Raw genomic sequence first — 21,479 nt, 5'->3', positions numbered from 1 at the left:
ATTACGCCCCCTTGCATAGCTTTCTCTTACACCTTGTGGAAGCCTGTTCATGGGTTGAGGTTTGCCAGACACAAAACGTTGATCAATTGCAGCAATTAGCTCTGTTTTAAGATTCAGGAGGTCACTTTGAAAAGAGCTTTGATTTGCAATATATGTACCACCACCCAAGTTGTTACCATAATCAATTTGATCTAAAGCGTTTAACTGGCCGGTTCTCTTGTTGCTAGCCAACGCAAGCAATATATTAACTTGGCCCTCAAGTTCTTTAATACGCTGGTCTTGCGAAATGGTTTGCGGGACGGTTGGGCCGAAAGACTTTGAAACGGCGTCACGGAGGCGGGCAAGGTTTTCTGCCTCTGTGAAAGTTTTTGGCTGGTTTAAAACAACATGGTTCTTTAGTTCTGCGCTTAGGCCGTTTATGAAAATGTTCATCATTTCTAACTCATTTAGATTCAGTCGTTGACACTTTTTTATGATGTCTTCAGTGTAGGTTACTAGAGGCTCATGTTCGAGCTGTTTTCGGGCATAAAGTTCTTGCCGTATCAAAAACTGGATGTTTTGGTTGCCAAATCTTGCAATTAAAGCTTCAATTAAGCTATCGAAAGTTCCTGCAGTTTCGTCTGAGAGCGTCTGAAACCATGCCAAAGCTGGGCCATTAAGCAGCAATGGAAGTGCACTTAATTTTTTTGCATTGCCCCAACCATAGAACCTGGCAAGTCGATTAAATTTTACAACCCATTCATTTACGTCTTCATTTTGGAATCCACTGAAAGGCGGTTGTTTAAAAAGTCCCGACTGGGCGTTTCCCTCCAGGGCTGCCTGCATAGCAGACACACGGTTTTGTAATTCTTCTACCGTTGCTTCCATTTTAACTACGTGAATAACTAAACAATTTCACAATATTTCCAAAGTTTTGCCGAAATGAGTGCAACCACGGATTTTGTTTTCGAGTTATCAAGAAGAAAACGAGCGGAATTAAAGTCTGTCTTGAACAATCTTTAGACAATATCATATAAGTATATCAGCATTCTGAAATTGCTTCTCGAAAGTTCAGTTCAATCTTCACTTTTAACGGAAATCCGACGTAATAATAAAAACGATACAAGATAACCAATGCGGCGAAGACGTCAAAATTTCCAAAGAAACAAGAAATAAAAACCATACGCAGAACATCAACCCCGAACAATTCCAGTGAATACGTCAAAACGGCAAGTGAAATAAGAAAAAGAAAACTATATACAAAAACATATGAAAAGCATCAAACCCGAGCAAATGCAGCGACTACGTCAAAACGGCCAATGAAAAATGCAATAAAACCTATATTCGACACCAAAATGTAAAACGCAAGTTTATCGGTTTTTTTTTCAGCACGCCAATAAGTATTCTCGACCGGTCACGTCGTGGTCACCAATATGTTATATTACACTTTAACTACAGTGCAACTAAGTATATATAAAATAACTCACGGCCCTTTTCAACTCGACTTGTGGCAGAAAGGAGCAGAGAGACAACGACTTCTTTCGTCAGCATTTTGAACGAACAGCAAGATGCTTCTCCCAAAAAGCCTAATTCTTAAAACTACTACAGCGTATTTATAGATACAAGCATTTTACAACTATTAATAACAACCAATCAGCTAAAAACACGTAAGACCTACAACCAAAAGAAACATAGATAATTAACAGCGGAAATAAAGTGTTTGCCAAATATTTAAATTATACCCTACAATGGTTCGTTCGATCTGGTGCACAACACTAGTCTTGCAAAAAGACAATCCCCCACCCAAGTCAAAATTGCTTGCAAAAGAATATAATGCGCCAGTTGATATTCCTATGACAGCTAAACAGCATTTTCTTCGACTAAGAAATCAAGTTCTTTGACTAAGAGCTAAGAGCCTATTTCGTAAATCCAGATCTTTCGACTGCCAGGTAATTTATCAGTTCCCGAAACCCTTCACGTCCGGTGAAAATGGCATAAAATCCGCACAAGTTGACTTTTAACCCGCCTTTACTATTCAATATCACTATACAGTTAACGCGTTTAAAACATTGAAAAACAATCATAGAATGTTATATTAACAATTAATAACTTTCAGTTCCGTTTAGGGCATCATAGGAATTTCAGTAAATTAGGCCATACAGACAAAGCAGTCTGGACAAAGACGCCTCAATCTGAAATGAAATTCTAGTTTTACGATACCTGATCTCATTTAGATTGTAGCAATAGCATTGTTTTTAATAGAAATTCCATATCAGTTTGTACTTCCAGTCTGTTCTTTGTTTATAATATCGTCACTGTTGAGCCATGGGACGACTGTCTGCCCAAGCGGCAGCGCTGGCTGGTAGCAAAAACTCAGACGGCTGAAACTCTCCATTTGTTTCGAAATCAGTGTAATAAAACTCCGATTCAGAGTCCCAAACCATTGAAAAAGTCAATTATGTGTCAAAAATGCAAAATTGGCTCCTTTCACATGCATAAAATAAACATTTGTCCGCAGCATTTTGTTAAAGGTTTCTATAGAGAAACACAATACGTGCTGAGAACATGTCACTTGTGACGTCAAAGATGATCGTCCACTCGTGACGATTTTCGCCTCCAGTCTCAAGTTGTCGGAACAATTGTCGTTTCTCAGCTTAAAACGCCTGTATTTCAAAAACGGTAACTGTGATTTAAAAAATTTTTTCGATCCCGGAATTTGCTTGTCGCAAACTACCGTTTTAGCCAAACTTATTTTTGCGTGTCAGTTCTCCTTTAAGTGAATTTAAACTATTAAACAAAAACCTCAACTTTTGTCCTACACCCTTACCTTACAAAACAAAAGAACTGGAAGAAGACATGAAGGAATTTTTTCGAAAAATCAAACTTAAAGCCCATTTTAACAACAATGAAGAAACACTAGAAGATGAAGAAGAAACTGACGAGCAACAAACAGACGAAGAAAGAATATTTAGGAAGAAAAGTAGATGGACACCATACAATGTACATCATACAGTCGAAACTTTTATAGAAGCGGTAAAAAGCGATATTTACTCAACACCTAAGGTACCTCTACCCAAAAATAACCTCTCAAAAAAAGAAATAAAAGCCATGAATGATTTAAAACAAAGAACCGACATTATCATAACCAAAGCGGACAAAGGGGGAGCAGTTGTAATAATTGATGTAAAAGACTATATAAAAGAAGCAAACAGACAGTTAGGTAATACCCAGTTCTATTCAACCATTGATGAAGATTTAACCAATAAACACAATAAAATGATAAATGATTTAATCGACAGGTATATAGGAGAGAAATTAATACAATCTAAAATTGGAGAAGCGTTAAAAACAGCTAACCCTAAAACACCTAGGTTCTACATGCTACCGAAAATACATAAACCAAACAATCCCGGTCGACCGGTGGTAAGCTCAGTAGCTTGCCATTCTAGCCAAATCTCTAAATATGTAGACTACCACTTAAATCCAGTAGCACAGCGACTAAGTTCGTACGTAAGAGACACCACAGATTTTATTAATAAATTATCGTCAGTTAAAGACCTACCACATAATACAGTACTTATTTCCATGGATGTCAGATCCCTTTACACTAATATCCCTACAAATGAAGGCCTTGATGCTGTTAAACAAAAATTAAACGAGCCTACAAATACAAATACACTTTCAGCCTCTCCAATCGTAATACTTGAATTTCTAAAACTTATACTTACCTGTAACAATTTTGAATTTAATGGCAATAATTTCCTCCAAATCAAGGGTTGTGCCATGGGAACAATATGTGCCCCCTCTTACGCTAACATATTTATGGGGAAATTCGAAGAAGAATACATTTATCCATATATTGGGAATAAAGCTAAATTATATCTACGTTACATTGACGACATATTTATTTTGTGGACAGGCACCAAACAGCAATTTGAGAACTTTATATCTGAACTTAACGAAAAACATACCTCTATCAAATTTGATTATGAGATGTCAGCAAAAGATGTCCCATTTTTAGACACGATCGTTTATATCGATAACAGAAACCATTTATAAACAAGACTACATAGGAAACCCACAGACAGACAGAATTATCTTCATAGAGCATCTGAACATCCACTACCACTAAAAAATAGCCTAGCCTATAGCCAAGCATTAAGAATTAAGAGAATTTGCTCTGATAATGCAGAGTATGAAAATACCACAGAGCAACTTGTCAAAACATTTACATCACGAGGATACGAAAGAGCAATCATTGACAAACAAATAAAAGAGGTTGACAGCATTTCACGCAAAGAACTACTAAAACAAAATTCTAAAAAGACAACAAGTAACAGAACTCCATTCATCACGACTTATAACAGAACCCTTCCACCTCTTGGAAGTATATTACGTAAGAACTGGAACATCCTTAACATCAATCCCAAAATCGCGAAAAGCTTCAAAAATCCTCCCATGATGTCATACAAACGTAACAAGAATTTAAGGGATATCCTTGGGAGTAATAAAATATCCAACAATGAAGTAGCAAAATCTAAAAGCCGTAATGAAGAGGGTCATTGTAAACCATGTAATACTAAACAAGGCAATTTATGTTGCCAACAAGTTTTGAGCACATCAACTTTTAAAAGTAACCAAACCAAGCGTACTTATGTGATCCGACATAAGGTTAACTGCAAAAGTAAGTATGTGATCTATCTACTAGAATGTATAAAATGCGGTTTACAATACATTGGTAAATCAGAAACACAAGTTAATCTACGAATAAACAACCACCGTAAAGACTCAAGTAAACCAGCATCAATACCAGTTTGCCAACATTTTAACAACACTTCCCACAACTTCAATAATGACGCGAAATTTATAATAATTGAACAGCTTAAGTCTCTTGAAGGCGACAAGGAACTCTTAAGATCTCGACTGCAACGACGAGAAGACTTTTGGATAAAAAAACTGAAAACCCTAAGTCCGCTTGGGTTAAACATGGAACTTAATAGCCCTATATAGGGCAATACATTTCATAACCTCGTTTTCCCAATTCATTCGTGCATTTTGTCAAACAACAGACTTTATTTCTGGGGTGAGGTCTTACATCATATTAATAAACAATGAAACGTCACATTAGAATAGCCTATATTTAGATATGCTTTATGTAATTGGAATCAGTTGATTGCCATGAATACGACAGAAAGTCGAAACTAGTCGGCAAAATTTGCATTTTTACTAGTGTACACGTCTTTTCAACTGTACAATATATATATATATATATATATATATATATATATATATATATATATATATATATATATATATATAGACGCTTTTCCGTAACTTTTTTGCTATGCAAGGCATGCTCGTTTCCCTGTAATTAGGGTACCGATTTCTATTGCTTGCGGCCACGAAATGATGTTAACTCAACGTCATTACGAAGTCAACGATGCAAAGAAGCATTGTAGTATTGCCAGAAGGGAAGTTGGCACGGCTTTTCGCGAAAACAATCAATCCTTTGTGGCATGACGTGATTTAAGAAACGGATATAGTGGCAATAAAAGTTTTGATTGGAAAAGTGTATTGCCATTGTCAATTTTGCCATTGTTATTCTTCGCATATCAGAGCCCTGTGCTCCTACCATGAAGATACCTCAGCACGTTCTCTAGCGCTCCAACGTGCATGGAGCTGTGCACTTCGCGACTGAAAAGATCTTACAAATCGTGTCACCTAAACTAATACTTTGCAACGTAATAACACCACAATTTCCAATTAAAGCAATATCAAATCCTAAAAGCAAGTAAGCAAATAATAACTTTCTTTGTCGCAACAAACAACTAAATTTTGCGGCTCAGCGTTTCTGCCCTCAGGTGCTGTAGGTGAAAGGTTCGAAGATCATCGCATCAGTTAATATTGAAAGCTTTATAACGGTTTCCATTCCAAAAAGGAAGTTTAAAGTAGAACTACCCATGGGTGTAGCGGATGCTGTGAAACTACCTACAAAGCATCAAAAGAGTACCGGCATTCTTCGTACACAGCGACAGGATACCTATGTTCTTTTAAAAGAAAGGAATCCCCGGTAGCTGTGTTAGAACCTAACGAAGTTTTGCTAAAATTTTGCAACATACCTCAGCCACTATATCATGGTGTCAAGCGCAAATTGACTATTGTAGATGGCTGTCATTTATGTTTGCAGAGTAGTATCGAATCGGTGACGATGCCCATGGAGGGGATTAGCCCTGAAAATCTTATCCACCGGTCACTCCTTGAATAAATCTCAAAAAACATGTAAGAAAAGAATTGTTTAAGTCGCCATAAATCTCGACAAACCCACATTACACATATTTTCATACATCCCTTTTTATAAAAATCCTAACTCAAAACCTAGGTCCTAAAGTTCCTAATTTCTGAACCTCTATTAGTCGAATTGCGGTACCAAGACCTCCATAATAGCTCCTTGATTGCACAGGAACAATGAAATTAATTTTCGAAATTTACGCTAATTTTCAATCTGCGTAAAAGTACCATGTCAACAAAGAAGTACTTTTGCATTTGATATGAGAGAAGCAATGACTAAACTATTATTATTAGAATGCAATAAATTTTGCCCAGCCTTGATATTTTTGAGAAAATTATTTTCATTTGGAGTTCTTAAATACTGTTCTTAGAAAATGTTCTTAGATACATCCTTATTTTTTTTTAATTCGAGATGGTTTCAAGAAAAAAAATGTTTGCTCTCGAATATAAAACACCTTTTCTTTCTTGTCTCCAACGTCTGTCACTAGCGTTTGAGCATTTTCCCAACATCTGTCACTAGACTCTTCCCCTTCCCAATTTCTCCCAGAAACAATAATCTGTGTTCTTCTTAGAAACGTCGATTTGTCTTTCCTTAACGGTAAAGTATTTTGTTAAACTTGGTCAGGGAAATGCTTTTATAGCTATTTAGAAGGTATGATTTCAAAAATTTCCTTTCATCTCGGCCCCAACCATGGTGGGTCCTCCTACATCACTTAACGTGATTCTCAGCCCCCAGGTTCAATTTATTCAAGCTTTTCTCCGAATGGGGGAAAGTGTAAACTGATAAAAAATCCAAGTATTCGTAGATGAGGGTAGTCAACCCCCGTGTAATTGTGGAAGCGTTGAAAAAAATGGAGAATTTGTGACTGAGCATATAAACAACGTTGTCTTTTTTCGTCTTGATCACTCTTGTAATGTACAGCCTCAGGCCGTGCAAGGCTGTGGTAGCTGGTAGCGATTCAATTCAAGTTCCGACCAGGGAACAAAAAAGTGGGTCGCTAAACTGCAGCCTAGCCGAAAAAGCTACCCCTCTACATTTGCCGGGGAAAAATTTACGTTTTTTTTATAAAAAAGATTTTTCAAGCTTAATTTCTAGAGTAATTTTTCGTACAAATCTAAGAGCCGCAAACAGAAACACAAACGGTTTGTAAGATATCTGGAGTGGAAAATCACCTATTTCCTACCTCGCCCCAACTGCCAAAGATGCCCATCCCCCAATTTACTCTTATCAAGCTTTCGATAAATAAACAAAGAAACATTTCAAGATTTAAGTAAATTGATATTTTGCGCAAATAAATCACCCAGGTATCACGTGGGAAAATTGTATTCTAAAAAATATTTTGTACTACCGGCAGTTCTGCCACTAAATGTTTTTAACTAATCTTATAAAAAAGCCTGCGACAAAATGTATAAGAGTTCACGACTGTTTAGATGGGAAATAATGAAAGATCTATAAAGGTGGAGCTTGAGATATATGAAAGTTTTCTATGTATAAACATTCTCGACAATTGTGAAAACACGGAAATTGGGCTATGATGATAGGTGTGCACTGTACCTACAAGTACTACCTCTGTATTTGCAATAAAACAAACTTTTCTTTGCACAACATCGTAAAATTTTCATAAAATTAACTAGCAGATACTTAACTTTATGCTTGGATGTCTAAGACTGCAAATTTTCCTCCATTTATTAAAGAACTGCTCATTCTCCTCAATGTTAATGAAAAATATCTTAAACGTCTTGGTCCAAATTTTCTGTACTGCAACGGATACCATTGCGAGTTAGGTTCAAACAGAATTCTAATGATATACAGGAGAATTTGTCAAAAGCCCCCAAGTCCATCTTTTTCAATTCATTGCGATATTGTTCAATCCAGTGTACAGAAAAATAATGCTGCAATTTTATGAAAGCCATATTTTATCTCTTTGAATGCATGAACCCTTTCGAACAAAAATAAATTCAAGCTGGCGATAACGACTCATTGTCGTCCAGATGTTGCAAAGCTTCTGCTCTTTTCATCTATTATTATTATTTTTGTTAAAATAAGAAATCTTTGCGCAAATCAACCGATTTCAAATCAACGAAGAACAGTAATGTCAGCTGAGTAGAATTCGGTTCAAATGGACAAATAAAAAAAGAAATTTGTTATAAATTCCTTCTTGAGACGCAAATAGTTTTGATCAAACCAAAACCAAAGTGTTTCTTTCAGTTGAGAAAAAAATTTGCATGTAGATGTCCCGGATCAATTAAAAAAAGGCGTAGGATTTGGAAACATTTTAGCAATTCTGCAACGTTCTTCCAAAGCAGAACTATCATTTAGAATATGGTCATAAAGCCACAGATTTTAATTCTAAAGCAAATCTCGCTGAAGTCGACCGGTACGAAGATAGATTTTATTTTTTTATCATTTGCCTTTTTATTCTTTATGATTTGCGTTGCAAAATTTATCGATAGGTCTTGAAAATTTAATTTCTTTGAATATTTGTTGTAATTCTGTGTATGACGCAAACCTATTTTCGTGCAAATGGGTCATGGAGGAACGTTCGGCCCTTAAGCCTGATTTCCATATGGCCGTAAGGCTGCCTGCGACTGCCTGCGACTGCCTGCGACTGCCTGCGACTGCCTGCGACTGCTTTCTGCCATCTTCCATCTTCCACCCTTACAGCAGCGCCGGCAAATGGAAACGTTCTGTTTTCAATTGCCTGCGGTATCGGTAACTATGCCGGTAACTAGGTAAAGTTTGAGCGGGAAAAACTGGCGGGCAAAATTCAACAACAAAGCCCTGTTTCAATTGGTTTTTGCACATCACATGATCCGTTTGAACAAAAGAATGCCGCAGGCAGCCGCAGGCAGCCGCAGGCAAGGCGTTTCCATTTGTAATTTGTCTGCCGGCGGTACCGGGAGGCTGCCGTAAGAGCCGGGAAAAGTTGAACGCGTTGCTCTTTCTGACCGCCAGAAACTTTTAGGTTTGTTGTTTTTCAAACATTTTTTTTACATATGGTGAAAAGTGGTCTTTGTGCATCCAGTGATGTTAGCGATTTTATGATTGTTTTTTCAACATTGTGATAAACGATAATTTCTAGCTGCTGTTGTAAGTCAATTTTCGTTTCCTTCGCTACCAGCTCAACAAAAACCCTCACAACATTTACTTGCACATCGATAAAATAAATGTATTTGACGAATAAATATTTTCAAAAGGCAAAGAAACTTGCAGGAAAAATTCAAGAAAATTTAATCAAAAAAGGCTTCCCAAAAAAGGCTTTGAAGGTTGTAAACACATTTATTTACCAGCAGATTTGCAACTTCAAATCTGTAAATTGTAAATCCAAAACTTTCCGGATACTTTCGTGAGGGGAGTGAATTTAGAATATATAACTTGCAACAAGAATAAAGGCCAATATGATCATACTGGTTTTCCAACAACTGAACATGATTTTGCAAAATGACTTCTAAATTTATCATGCCTTGATCAAAGAACCTTTTAGCAAGTCTCATTACGGTTTCAAGGCTTCAAGACTGTCAACAAGTGGGTCTTTGTTACTTTTTAAAAAGTTTATTAAATTTATTAGATTTAAACTATTACCAACACTTTGGCCTTTTTTGGTTTCAAATTATAGACCAATGTCTAATGGCTTAGCAAAAGTGGTTAGAATTTCATTGACTGTGATGCTTAGGAAGAAAGTTCAGAAAGGGCCTAGGCATCCCGTGCGGTAGAGGAGGGAATAGGCAATTTTAAAGCCAAGTTTTTCTAGAAAATACAATATTTCCAGGTGATGCGCAAAATAAATCTAATCTTAGAATGTTTCCTTGTTTGATTAACAAAAGCTCATGAAGGGGTAAATTAGGGGCTGGGCATCTTTGGAGGTAAGAAAAAGGTGATGTTTCACTACAGATATTTTAAAAACACTTTGTGTTTCTGCTTAGGGCTCCTAGATGTGGACCAAAAATTTCTCTAGAAACTAAGCTTGAAAAATCTTCTTTATAGAAAAACGTTAATCTTTTCCCAGGCAAAAGTATAGGGGTAGGTTTTTCTCCGCAGCAACTGTGTTTTGGATTGTAACATTGAAGAATCCAGCCTGAAATGGAGGCAGGTGATTGGTCCATGAGTTTTTGTAAACAAACCCGCTGATTGGTCTAGAACAAAATCACAGAATGTGCTCTTGTTTATATCCGTTGTTCGTTAGATCGGGATTCCACTGTAAAATCTAATCTTTGCAAATTTTCCAATACTACTCTTATTTGCCAGAACATAAATTTATGCCTACTTTGGTGTTATTTGGAGACAAACTACAACTTCATGGTGTAAACGAAATACAACTTTCATGTTCGATTTAGATTGATGAATATCAATCGAAATCTCGACATCTTTTCTCTGCTCTTTATCAAACCGAGGCCATCTCTCTAGATGAATACTGAATACCATACAAGTGTTCCAAGCGCGCGTGTTTTCCCGCGCCATCTTGAAAAGTAAAATGCTGTAGCTTGTTGAAAGATATTATTCTAAAGAAAACATGATGTAAGTGAAAACTTGCGTGCGACATCGATTGTTTAGATTAATTCGATCAGTCGATGATTCACTGCAACTGTTGATAATTAATTGCAGCAGTTTGTTTTGTAGCTTTATTTTAAAAGTGCTGATTGCTAATGATTTTATATCCGTTATTCTTGCCCAGAGTCACGTCGCCCCTTATGGAATGATTTCAGTAGAAATTGCTTTCATCAGCTTTTTAGAACTTTCTAATAAAATCAACGTACTACACATTCTTTGTTGTATAATCTGTTTTGCACCATACAATCTCAATATTTACCAATAGTCTGATATCTTTCTTACTTTCATTCTTACATCTGAGGCTGCAGAAAACATTATTATACGACAATTTGCAATCATCTTCTGGGGTGCTCGTAAAATCTAAGTCGCATTTTATCATAGACCTGTGTTAACATGCACATGTTTCTAAAGTACCATTTTCGAATGAAAAAATAAGTTAAATTTTTAAACAAAAGGCTTTCCAGTTTAGACAAGATTTGTGCCCTTTATCTTCTGATCTACACTCGTAAATTTGGTGTCTTCTGCAAGAAAAGTAAAGGGGTCATGAAGGAGCTCGCCATATTCCTGAAATTGGGCAACATTGACATTTTAGGCTATACTATTTAAGTCCATGATAATAAGAATTATGTAATAAAGATTTAGTACAAGTTGTGTGTGAGATATCAGATGTTCAGACATTCATCATTCTAAGAAGCTGCCTTTTTTATGTGAATGCCTTTGCCAAGGGATGGGCTGCACTTGTGCTAATTTATTCCTAGGAAGACCCAAAAGTTATTATTTTTAGCCAGTTGGTAACATGGTCTGTTTGTCAGCTAGTTGCACACCTTCTGCATGCTCAAACTAGAAGCCCTTTCTCTTTGCTTAGTTGTCAAACGGACCTTCACTTGACTGGGCTTCATGCGGCTTCATGCCTGCTGTAATCACATTCTTGTTCACTAATTATTAATTTGTATAATTTTCTCTCTTCTCTCGACTCCAGGCTTCATTTGAAAAGAAGCCCTATTTCGCCATGTAAAAGTTGCATCCTTGCATAAGATGCACCCTTAATTCCATGTTTGAATTCTGAAAAAATAGTTTTTACAGTGTTTTACCGTGTATAAGATGCAGTCCCTTTTCTCAGTTCTTGTAAAGCATGTATATTTCAGTGAAAGAATGAACTCAAGAATACCATAGACACTCACTCTGTGGAGGAAAATTGTTCAAACTGTAATGTTTCAAATATTTAGCTACGTTCAACTATCACTTTTAAAATCATCAAGTAGAAAGTTTGAAATCATACAATAATCAAAATCATCATTAACATTTATTGGTTTTAAGATCCATAAAGTTCTTGTCTGTCATCTGTTTCAATCACAACATTCACAATAATTATAGGGATGGGCCCTCCAATTGAGAGACTGCAGGGTACAACCCTACCATTTGGGAGTTAAAAGCTTTTGTCAGATATTTTGCTATCGGGGCTGAGATTTCCAATGTTTTTAATAAATTTCTGCTAAAAGTACGATTATTTAAATTAAGAGTACGGGTGCTTCAAATATCATAGTACCTTTGTCTATGAAATTACATTTTGCCTTCAAAAGAAAAATGATGGGACAGTCAATGCTACCATGTATAAGACGCACCCTCAAACAAAGCCAATTATAATTCGAAAAAGGTTTGGTGTGAAAAAGCTGCAAGAGGGATTAAGTGAAATTTCAAAGGGGTGCTCAAGCCCCAAGGTTTACATGGAGGTTTACAAGGTTTACAAGCCCCTAGTGGTTTTGCCTCTTAGTATATTGGTAGCATTTTGCTATCTCTAAAATAGGTGATGTTTCACTCCAGATATTTTACAAACTGTTTGTGCTTCTGCTAAGGGCTCCTAGATTTGTACCAAAAATTACTCTAAAAACTAAGTTTGAAAAATTTTCTTTGTAAAAAAACATAAATTTTTTTCCCAGGCAAAGTATGGGGTATAGTTTATGCTCCACAGCAACTGTGTTTTGATTTGGAACACTGAAAAATCTACCTTGAAATGGAGACAGCAGTCCTTTTCGTGAGCAAAATTACACGTGTGTGGCAAATCGCACATGTAAACAAATTTGCGCATGCGATCGCACTTGTAAGAAAATTTGAAGTACAAACTTGATAAAATTGGTAAAAGGAGCAAGAAGGGAGAAGCCACTCGAATACGTGCAAGAGCAAAACTCAATTAAATCAATACATAACAGATTTTGTTGACCTTAGCAGCCATCTTTCAGAAGTCGCCGTCACTCTCCAAAGTTACAAGAGCAAGTAAAAATTGTTTCCAACAGCTACTTGCTTTCAGGGCCTAATTACGTTTTGACAGGAAATCAGTTATTACACTTAACATGCTAATGGCGTCTTAGCTGAAAGACCAGACGCTAAGTTGAAAGGAGCATAGAAAGCCAAACATCACTTCCGAAAATTTGAAAAATCATATTGTGGTCAAAAGTGCGAATCAAGTAACAAAGGCAAGGATAAACAAACATGAGACCATGGGAAATTGATGTTAAAGGGCCTCTCCAGCAAAAAAAAATTTTTTTTATTTACTAAAAAGTTAGCATCTGGTGCGTGTATTATGACAAAGTCATTGTTTTTGCAAAATTCCAATTAGTTTAGGAGTTATAAGGCTTTAAAGTTGCACCTTTCCGAGAAAAAAGAAGACAAAAGCCAAATCAGTTTGGTGACATTCTGACGTCACAATGTGCGGCTCTCGTTCGCCATGAATTTCGTATATCCTCCACCGAAGCGTGAAGGACTCATGGTCACGCGTTGATAACTGCATCCAAATCTACAGCAGGAGCTTTTTAGGATCGAAAAATATTAAATGTTTACAATCATTCTAAGTCTGCGTGTCGGAATGGGTTCATGCTGTGTCACGACTTTGTTTTGATCACCTATGTAGGCCCATAAAGCTATGGCTTCCTGTTCCAGCTCTTCCCTCGCTTATAATTAATCGAAATTGACACTTCCGTTGTTCTCCAGAAACGATGAACAACTAAAGGCTTCAAAATTGGTGTCTGAAATGCTCAAACTAAAAGCTGGTGGAACAGAACTGAGAGTACCATCACTTTAGTTGCGAATCGCCGTCGTTCGATTCGGTTTGAGGCGAGATTAACGAAATACACTGTGACGTCAAAATTGCGTCACAGTGTCACCAAACCGAAAAATTGTTGTCGGTTAATTCATTCCAATTATCGAAATGCAAGAGCTTATATCTCACAAACTGTAAAATATATCGAAAAACAAATAACGAATTCGTGATCAGCAGGCTCAACTTCATTATAAGAATAGCCAATAAAATGCAAGTACAAAATTTGGCTGGAGAGACCCTTTAACAGAAAACTGCAAAAACACCTGTTTGCGCGTGTGGTCAAAAGCATGCGCAATTTAACTTGCGCGTGTGCAGGCGTGTGCGGGTGCGATTGCACATGCTAGACAAAAAGGACTGAGACAGGTGATTGGCTAATGACATTTTGTAAACAAACCTGCTGATTGGTCTGGAACAGAAAGTGTTCTTGTTGTTATCTCTGCTTTGTTAAAACCACATCAAAGTTTTTTTGCCGAAAATTTATCGGACAAAATGATGTAATGATGCTGCAAACCAAAGGATGCAAGTGTGATAAAATGCAATAATTATGCATTTTATGATGTAATAATGATGCATGTGATAAAATTGCATTGGTTGGGTCTCAGATATCATGTTTTATTTCAAATGTGTGATTTGATGTACAATGTTTTGCTCTTTCTATGAAGTAGTCTCATTAAATAGAGGTGAAGACATAGCTAGTCTAAAGACAAGTGGACAAGTTTTTTTAAAAATGGAAAAGACACCTTCTTTTAAAAAAATATTCAAATATTCGTAGATAGGCCCTTTTAAACCATGGCTAAGACAAATTTCAAACTAAGCCCTAATGCCTGGATTAGTATGCTCATTATTTATTTTTGATTAACATTAGTATGGTGGCCCAGCATTCTCATTCAAAAAACAGAAACATATTTTATGAAATATAAAAAAATCACAGATATTTGTGGTAAATTTGACATTAAATTCAAATTATTTTCTTGAAGTTTAAAATAACTTGTCAAAAAGCAGAATAAACATAATAAAAAAATTAAAGAAACATTTCCATTTCCAAGTTTCAAATAGAATTTATTCTTTTTGTTTCTGAAAATCGTTTGAAAGTTGTCAAAAGAAACATTTTCGTTTTCATTTTCAAAATTAAATGTCATGATCGGCCCAGCGTTCTCATAGACCACAATGCTTTGCAAGAATAAGCGCCTCATTTCCATGCAGCTTTTTGCACCCTTTTTGCTTTGCTTGCCACTTAACAGTGAAGAACGCATACCTCGTGGTAGCCTATTTAATTTGAATTAATCATGAAAAGGCATTATACTTGGGAAAAACTTTATAAGGTAATGAGTAACAAAAGAATAAAACAAAACGAGGCATCAAATAAAAATAAAAAACTCGGATCTGCCCCACACAAGATTGTCGTCCAGAAGCTTTCTTCAGAACCCGACAGCAAGCAAACCTATTGTCCGATTGAGCCACCCGAATTTGTATCATTTGAGTTTGATGAAATAACTCTACCTAACTTGAAGAGTGCTTGTGCTGCTCATTTTGGCCTCCCTGTCAGTACATGTGACGTGCTTGTCTCAAACAAAGGTCCCTTGTGCACAAATATTCAACAAATACCACATGAGCAAGCAAGAATTGACATTTTGTGTTGTTCTTTATGTTTAGAAGATGTAACAAAATATTGTTTAGCTCTAAGTGCCAAAGATGCTGCTGAGGTCTATGTAGTTGATGGCCCATCCCAAACAGCCAGGCCTATCTTACCCAGTTATGCAGAAAATGATAGGTTTTTGCAAGATCTCAGATGTACCTTATTTACCATCTCATGGATTGTATAATAACTTCTTCACACCTTTTTAAATACCTAACTTATCTTAAAGTATTTATACAAGGAATGACATTCTGTACATCACCACCTCCTGTAGAGTGGAAAAGCTAGATTTTATTTCCACTTTCAACATAGATTCAATTTTTTGCTTATTTATAAAAATCTTTGTAATCTAAGCAGTATTTTTCCTTAGTTGCTGCAAAGAACTTTGGTCCATCATCTCTGGGCGATCTTCTCTTTTGCTTCCTGTAAGTACCACTTTTAATAGTTTTATTTCCTTTGTGTTGGGGGGAACAGCCAAGAAATACAATCTTGGGGTTGGTTTGGGTTATTGACAGCATTATTTAACTAACAAAGAAATTTTATAAAATTCACTACAATGCATCACAATAATTGTTGCCTTTGATTTTATCGGCACTTGTAGTTGCTAGTGCCATGTTGGCAGTGCTGTCTTGAGGTTTCGGAGGGCCTTGGACAAAGCTGCAAGTTTTTGCAACCATGCATTTAAGATTAGCTCATCAGAATGTATCTTTCAATTTTTTCTTGCAGTCACTTAAAACTTTAAACCCTTTTTAGGTACAATTTTGCTATGTTTGATTGATCCCATTATTGGAGACAAATTCAATACTTTTTCGAAGCCTGCCCCCCCCCCACTGCAAAACCCAATTCATTTGAAATTATTTCATTAAAGGGAGTATTGTGTTATTCTTTTCTTCTGTTTCCTTTACTTTAATCTTTATTTTTTTCTATTTATAGTGTTGACTTGGAGTGAGATTCTCTCCAATATAGCTCTTTTGTCAGATAATGTAGCTCTTTTGAGAAGAATTATTCTATATTGAAAGAAATGTAGGTAATATGGAAGACCTGACATTTGTGTTAGGTATCCTGATTGTCTTTATCCTAATTGACCATGCCAGCATTTTATTTGCCATCTTATCCCAAAAAGACATTAGGCCTAAATTCTACTACATTCATTATGAAAACTTTAGGAATCTTTGAAAAGTTGTGCCTTGAATTCAAGCAAAACTAAAATTTGTTTGTGCATGTAAAGTGACAAAAGGTTTTGAGGCAATCAAATGAATTGTTAAAGGTGCAACTTTTAAAAGAAATTTATAGCTTTTTCAAATATTAAAACACCTGCTTTTGTCAGAAATCTGGAAATTGTTAGATTATTGGTTATCCTACGAAGAACAAATTTTTGAGATTCACTTTGTTTCATTACGAAAGGATAAGGATTTGCTACTTAATCCACCAGACCTTTTTTGCATTTTATGATATGAACATCTCCTAAAAATGTAAATCCAAACTCAAATATCATATATCAAAATTATATTATTCCAAATGACAATGACATTCTATAGTTACATCTAAACTGATCAAGTATGCAGAAACAAAGGAATCAATTAACATTTTTAAAGATTTACCAACAGAAAGAAAAATATTTTACATTCTCTTTGAAATTTTGAATCAGATAATTATTGTTTTGTTTCATTTCTTTATTGGAAACTTTTGCACCATAAATGAATTTGTACATAATTGTATTTGATACAGTCATTGATAACTGAAAGTTGCTTCACAATGTTAATGCTTCTTGGTATCTTTAGACAAAGAAGACGATTCAAGTCATGCAGACAGTAAATAGCTAGTAAATCTGTGAAGAAAGTTATCCTTAATTGAATCTTAATCCTGTTTTCAAAATTGGTAGTTACAGGCAACCAAAATCTCGATTCATATCTTCAAACTATTTTGTGCAACGGATCTTAGAAGGAGAAAATTAATTATTTTCTACTCATAGGAAGAAATATCTAAAGTGTTGGTTGATAACGAGCAGAGATTTCACAATGGTCTTGCTGCTTTTAAGAATGCAAGGTATAATTTTTGAGTTTTTCTATTTTAAAAGGTTGAAATCTATTACTGTATTTATTTGATTTGTTGTGGAAAAACAAAACTGTTATATTATTTTATGATAGACAATTTGTAGGAAAAACAAAGATAATGGAACTTAAGTCACTTTGCATTATCAAGCTGGTTGTTGGAAGTCATGGTGGGTTTTAACAAGCCAAGGTTTATGAACAAGTCCCGTATCCTTGCATTCAAAAATTTTGGTGGACAACGACAGTCCTTTTCGTTTTCGTTTGTCGACGATCACTCGCGATCGCATCAGCACTCGCGAAAACCCGACCACGAGAGCGTTTGATCGCTCGCGCAAAACGGTGGATTTGAGGAATAATATAGAAAATACAAAGCCGATATATCAAAATGCAGGAAATATTAGTAAGCTGAATCAACCTCATCTCAACGAAAAAATGCATTTGATAATCAATTCCACCGCGAATGTTTAGGAATACTATTGGCACTTGGTATTTGAACTACCATAGCACTAGGAACATTTTCTGGGCAGTTGAAGCGTTTTTTAAAAAAAGAACATTTTGCGATCGCCAGACAATAGCGTCTATATTTCGTGATATACATACTGTTTATAAATGAAGCACATTTGTATTGGGTATTTGATCCTTTTTGGAATACATTAAAGGTCATCGTGACAGTTCGTTTTCATTTGATATAACCTTTAACAAAAGAATTATATGGTTTTTATAAACATTACGGACGCTTTTAGCATTGTTGATTATTATCATTTTTAGAGCGATCGCTCCCACAAGAGAAATCACGCGAGCGTTTGGCCACTCGGGTGGGCCATTTCTTACGAAAAGCCTGGGTTGACCTCATCACAAATGATGGTCGTTTTCAACTGCAATGACTTGGGATGAGCCACTCTTTAGATGGCTTTTATTTGTTCACCTTTTCCAACAACCTTGTATAGATTGGTTTATAATAGACTATGAACTAATTTATCAGTGTTTCTACATTGACTGGGGGTAGCTTGCTATGATAATTGTGCTAGTTCTTGACCTCCCCAAAAATTATGAAAAGCAAATTGATCATAGGTTTTCAGAAATCTAATTTTTCAAGGTAGGGCGGCACAGTGAATTTTATAAGTTTTTTGTTTGTGTAGTCTTTTTTTTCTGTTTCCTGTAGAAAAATTTACGATTCCTGTAAATTTCCCACGTCGTATCAAAGGGTTGTTCCCAATCACCTTCATAATTCCACCACTGCCGTAATCACTGTTTGCAGACTGGGGAATTGAGCACTGCAGCATTCATGGAAACATTTACTTTTCGACATGATGTATAAATTTGTTTAATTTATTGATAACCGAAGTAAGACATGCATTCCTACTAAAAAACGCCCCACTCAGAAAGAGGCATTTGTGGGAAAAGAACCCTTCCAAACAATCCTTTATATTTAAACACAGTGTTAATAAATTTGTTCTCATAATGTGTTGGCTTTGTTAGTGTACTCACTAAAGATCTTGTCCATTTCAGGAAAATGAATATGTAGTACAGAAGTCAGATTATAGTTACCACCAAACATACATATTATTCAACCTTTTCATACTGGTACTTATAATTCTTTTTATTGCCAGTGAAGAATCCTATCTAGAATTAAAGAAGAAAAGTCCAAGTAAAGGACTGGAGTTGGTGCTAAAATTGAGTGAATTGCTGGTAAATAAATTTATTTTCTTATTTGATCATTTCAGTTTCCTCCTGCCACCCAGAAAAATACCTTTCATGATGCACTACTCTTCTTGAATTTGAAAGCATTTAAAAGGAATCTTTGAAAAGTTGTGCCTTGCATTTTGAAAGAATTGAAAGTGCCTTGCATGCGATATAAGTGTTAGCAAAAAGAAAGCTCAAGGTGACAGCTTTCAAAGGCACATTAAGAAAAGTTTTGAGCGGATTCTACCTAATAAGCAAAATGGAGCAAAAGGACCCTGTGTGCATTACATGTCAAATCACCATCCAAATTTTGCGGAATTTGCTGATTTTCTTTCCACTTGAATCTGCTCACAAGCGTAGCTACTGCATTTTTTAAAAAAAAGCAAGAATTTGGTTTTCTTCTGCAAAACCAGGTCATGGAATTAAATTCTGAGAGCAATCCATGGGAACTGGTTCATTGGAAAGCGCATTTCGGATACAGGAGCAAATGAAAACTGATCAAATTGAAAAGGAAAATATAAGATATAAAGCAAAATATTGAAAATTTTCAAACTGGGAATAATGAGGTTTTATTGAATGGTTCTTGCAGAGCGAGGGTTGTAATTGTAAACATGCTTCATCAGGTACAAAAAGTTGATCGTTATAAGTTAGAGCGTCTTTGTGTATAGCACTCATTCTGAGACTTAAATTCATTTTCCTCATGTAAACGCCCAGCAGGCTAACATTAACCATTTAACGTCGGGCTGTAAGGTGTAAATTTTGTATCCAGATTACCCAGTGATGACACCATTGCATTGGGCAAAATAATATTGATGTTTCAGGTTTATCGTATTATGCACATATATCGAATGGTTTCCAAAAACTCGTGTGTACTAAAGCAATCTAGCCGCCTCAAAAACATTTCTTAAGGGTCTGGGTCAAGTTTTCTTTCAGTGAGAAGTATTCTTCCTTGCTTTATGGCAGAATCTTGATGCAATCCAAGCGCAGGAGTTATTCCAGAGTTTTGTAAGGACAGAATTCCGAGGAACCTCAAAGCAGTTGCAGGTAATGCTTTATGATTATTTATTGTTGAATTAATTATATTTGTAAAATTAATTTATTTGTATTAATCAACCATGATACTTCTTCACTTTGGGCCTTGTTCAATGTTTCTAGATAGCTGGACAGTACTCTCGATAAATGGAAGACAGCTCCATCATAGCAACATAGATCAGGATTGAAAGTTTGCTTTACATTGTCACAGGTCGTAAAATATACCTCGACGAAGAGCCCCTTTACAGCGTGACATTCCTCAGCTTTACATTTAACGCCATAATGGCCCAGGTCTATATCTATATCCAATATATAGTTGGTTGAGAAGATTGGTAGGGAGTCCTGATGGATAATCATTTACACTATATAAGCCTGGCGTCAAATGCGAAATAGGCGAAGAAAGAAACAGACACACCGGACTATACGAAAATGACTTACAAAAATGGACTTGGACGTTAAGTGACAGCGACCTTAATCCAATCTACAAGTTGTGTGAATATATTTGGGAGGTCATTTGGGTGTTCTTTATTGACTTAAAATGAAAGTTGACCTTTTGAAATATTGGTATATCCAAGTAGTTGTAATAATTCAAAGACACTAGACTTTAAAAGATTTCAACGTTCAACCACGAAGGCGGGGCTGAAAAACAAAAAGTGCTCCGCAGTCTCAATACCATCGTTGTTAAGGCACATTAGGTTTATGGATTCTCTAAAACTAAGCTTGAATTTTTGAAAACAAAATTTACTAAGTTCCACTCTAGGTTGGGTGATAAAGATAACCCTATTAGTTCATGAATCCAACAAACGGATTTAGCAGGAGGACGGATTTTGGAGATTAACTTTTCCTAAAGGAAGCAACTGCTAATGCAAGTCTATTCTCCTGACCTATTTCATTCCATTCAGCAAGGCAATCGGGATAGAACCTATACTTGAACTTTTCTGTTCTTGCCCTTATTCGTCAAATTGCATCCCAATTGCGAAAAAGTAATGTGACCGTTGAATTTTGGGGATTGGATCTTTTATGTATGCAGGTGTCAGATTATTCATCATTTTGTAAAACAAGGTAAGGCGTCGTCGGAAACTTGAGGATTCCCAACCAAGCTCAGCGTAAATCATCGTTTGCGATGCCCTCCCCATGTTTCTGTGATGTCTAGAAATCTTTTTTACC

At 35.9% G+C, this 21,479-nt stretch overlaps 1 protein-coding gene across 3 annotated transcripts in view; it reads left to right on the top strand.

Annotated features, from left to right (window-relative positions):
- The first annotated feature begins 10,545 nt into the window (after window positions 1-10,545).
- Window positions 10,546-21,479, top strand: part of LOC135688517 (nucleoporin NUP188) — a 49,482-nt gene continuing 38,548 nt past the window's right edge. For all 3 annotated transcript variants that reach the window (XM_089114066.1, XM_089114067.1, XM_089114065.1), the window contains exons 1-5: window positions 10,546-10,783; window positions 15,917-15,971; window positions 17,519-17,592; window positions 19,208-19,286; window positions 20,244-20,324. In XM_089114066.1, the coding sequence (XP_088970192.1) occupies window positions 10,779-10,783; window positions 15,917-15,971; window positions 17,519-17,592; window positions 19,208-19,286; window positions 20,244-20,324 (294 nt within the window). In that variant the 5' untranslated portion in view covers window positions 10,546-10,778. The remainder of the gene's footprint in view (window positions 10,784-15,916; window positions 15,972-17,518; window positions 17,593-19,207; window positions 19,287-20,243; window positions 20,325-21,479) is intronic.

This window comes from Rhopilema esculentum, chromosome 19 (genome assembly GCF_057945365.1).
Source record: "Rhopilema esculentum isolate cy_ngs chromosome 19, ASM5794536v1, whole genome shotgun sequence".
NCBI classification, from domain to species: domain Eukaryota; kingdom Metazoa; phylum Cnidaria; class Scyphozoa; order Rhizostomeae; family Rhizostomatidae; genus Rhopilema; species Rhopilema esculentum.
The sequence above is the reverse complement of the archived record's forward strand: the minus strand, read 5'-3'. Positions and strand labels throughout refer to the sequence as shown.